General features: G+C 33.7%; 1 protein-coding gene across 1 annotated transcript; it reads right to left on the reverse strand.

The window, feature by feature from the left end:
• Positions 1-301: 301 nt before the first annotated feature.
• LOC145043256 (cytochrome P450 CYP82D47-like) lies at positions 302-2,341 on the reverse strand. Its single transcript, XM_078991859.1, has 2 exons — positions 1,349-2,341; positions 302-1,234 (listed from the first exon to the last, which is right to left on the reverse strand). Exons 1-2 carry the CDS (start codon positions 2,306-2,308, stop codon positions 602-604), a joined length of 1,593 nt encoding a protein of 530 aa, XP_078847985.1. The 5' UTR covers positions 2,309-2,341; the 3' UTR covers positions 302-601.
• Between the last annotated feature and the right edge of the window lie 823 nt (positions 2,342-3,164).

Consider the following 3,164-nt stretch of genomic DNA (forward strand, 5'->3'; position numbering starts at 1 on the left):
AACATGTTAAAAGTTAAAGATATAATTATAAGTAGAAGTAAAATATGTTATTGTAATATTTAAATTTAGTTAACTTAGAATTATAATTTAGGTTTTGCATTTATTTAATATTATTAACTAATTTATAATCATTATTAGTTAAAAAGAAATTGAAAAGTCATAGAATTTAAAATGCATGTGTGGAAATGAAAATTTCATCTTTTATAGCATAGTATAGATATTTAATTGACAAATATTTCTTGTAACACTATCATATGAAAGGTAATCCGGAGATAACACATATATAAACTTAATTGTGACAATGAAAAATTATCAAGTGGAAACTTATCAGTACAGACACATATATAAACCAGATGAGCAGAATACAACCACATGACTTCATTACATAATAATTATCAAGCTTTTATTTCATTACATAATAACTATCAAGCTTGTATTAACTATATAAGTAATAGGAGTATTCTAAAACCGTACTAAAAATCGACCACATTTCCATATTTGTTGTCCAAATTGGATTATTTTACTTGCCCCCACCATAACTGATGGCTTTATGGAGAATGATTGATGAAGTGGGATTTTTATGTCATTTGAAGTTGATATATCACCAACCAACATTCAACATATTGGAGGATAAACGAGGGCCCAAAAGGACGTTAAGTGGTGTTGCTTTTCTGTTAGTCATACTCATGCTTTCAGTCATATCAACAGGTTTGTTTGATGGTTTTTTGAGCACAAACTGTTGTATCAAACTAGCTAGCGTTAAACTCAAAATCTGTTGGGCAAATAAAACACCAGGGCACATTCTCCTTCCACTACCAAAAGGAAGCAATTCATAATGGTTTCCCTTGACATCGATATCCTTGTGACTTGTCAAGAATCTCTCAGGCTTGAATTCCTCGGGATCTGACCAGATATTTGGGTCACGTTGCAACTTCCAAAGATTTACCAAAAGACGAGTTCCTTTTGGAATGTTGTAGCCACTCACAATGCAGTCCTCCCGTGACTCGTGAGGAACTGAGAGAGGACCCGCTGGGTATAACCGTAAAGTTTCTTTGATAATGGCAACGAGGTAGACTAAGTTCTTCAGGTCCGACTCCTCCACCAGTCTGTCCCTTCCAACATGCTCATCAATTTCCTCTTGGGCAGTTTCTAATGCTTTTGGGTTGTTGAGTAACAATGCTAAAGCCCACGTTATTGTCACAGATGTCGTGTCTACACCTCCTACTACGAGTTGCTGTCAGTAGAAATTTACACCAAACGTTGGATTAGGTTATAGCTACGTGAAAATTAAGCTGAAAAAATATATAAATGAATCACGTAACAATGAGATCAAAAAGGTTGACTTTACTAGACATGTCGCTTTGATAATTGTATCATGGTCAAAACCCAAGAATTTATCTTTAGAAGCACCTCGAAGAAAGGAAATTAGCGCATGCATGAAGTCTTGGTTCCCTTCATGTTGCTGTATAGACTTATTCTCCTGTTTGTGCTCCTTTAACCATCTGTCAAAGATATTGTCCAAATCCTTCGCAGTATTCTTCATCACTTTTTTGTATCCGCCCACATCCAAACAGTTTAGATAAGGTATAAAATCAGCAACCACAAATGCCCCCAATAACTCAAAGAATTTCTTCACGACATTCTGAAATTCAACCCCTTCTTCATCATTTGGCGAAAACCTCTTTCCTGTAATAATCCTAACCATAATGTTTAGAATTAAGGTCCCGAACCATTGACTCATATCCACCTTCACCATCTCGGAACTTTCACTAGGTTTGTTCTTTACCCAACTATCATATAAATCTTTAATTGATGCTCTAACTTCTGAAGCTCGGATATGTCCAAGCATCTCAACTCTTCTTTGCGAAAGAACCTCCAACACAACAATCTTGCGCACTTTTCGCCAATAGTCCCCATATGGAGCCAGGGCAAACACCGCATTATTATAGGCCATGATTTGTGATGCCTCTGTTTTCGGTCGACTTGCAAAAGCCTTGTCGTTGGTTGTAAAGCACTCCTTAGCAATCGCAGCATCACTTACCACCAAAGCTTGATGAACACCAAGCTTAATGGTGAAAATGGGGCCATGTTTTTCTGCCATGCCACCTAAAACCTTGTGAGGTAGCTCAGGTCCACCTAAAAGGTGTAAGTGTCCGATTATCGGCCATGCTCCTTTTGCATGTGGTGGCTTTTGGTTCTTCCCAGCGTTTTCATTCTTTCTGTGGAGGATAGGGAGTAGTAAACGGTGTACAAGAATAGAGACAAAGATTGTTGCAACAATAGTTGATACTAAGAGGTAGAACTCCATGGCTGAGTGAGCAAATTGAATGCATGGTTGTATTTATTTGCGAACCTATAGATAATAACAGTAAATCTTATGGTGATCCTTAAAAGATCAATCATGTCAACCTTTAACAATAAAGTGGATCCTATCGATTTATATCAGCATCTACATCTACATCAGTTTGTTGGATATATTTACCCTTGAGGGTAATTAAGTTAGTAAAAGTTAAAACAAAAGACAGAAAAGTTTTATTCTTTTTAATCATTTACCGTTAGGCTCTTTTTAGCTTCATGTGTATAGGTTAAGCTGGTACACATCTTTCTTTAATAAATGAAGGTTTTTTTTTTGCCACTTGTCATACTTTTATTCATTTTATCACATGTCATTTTGTGGTTATTTTCAATTAATTTTTATTCTATATGTAATTTTGTGGTTTTCTTATTTTATTAAATTTTATATGGTATTTAAATTTAATAATAAATGCATATCAATTTCATTAATAGACTTTCTTTATAACTTCAAAATCTTAAAATAAAATCTCATTAATTTGCTTTGATTATTTTATCTAAATGATTTGTTTAAATTTAAAAGAGAAAAAAAAACACTTTAATTTTAGTAATTCAATATTTTTCTTATTTTTCATATAAATTCAAATTTTCCAAATGTTTATACATATTTAATTGTTTTAAATACACCCATGTAATACATAGGGTTCCCAAGTAATGAAATGAATCTCTCAAACATTTTATCATATAAAATTCTAAAAGCAAATATCGTATCGGAGGCTCTTCCTATTCTCATACTCTGATTGTATATAAACACCATGTTTTTTTTTTTTCCTATTCTCGATTTTAATCATGTGGAGTTCATCTTCCATTCG

The sequence above is a fragment of the Lactuca saligna genome, chromosome 4 (genome assembly GCF_052625555.1).
Source record: "Lactuca saligna cultivar CGN05327 chromosome 4, ASM5262555v1, whole genome shotgun sequence".
In the NCBI taxonomy this organism is placed as follows: Eukaryota; Viridiplantae; Streptophyta; class Magnoliopsida; order Asterales; family Asteraceae; genus Lactuca; species Lactuca saligna.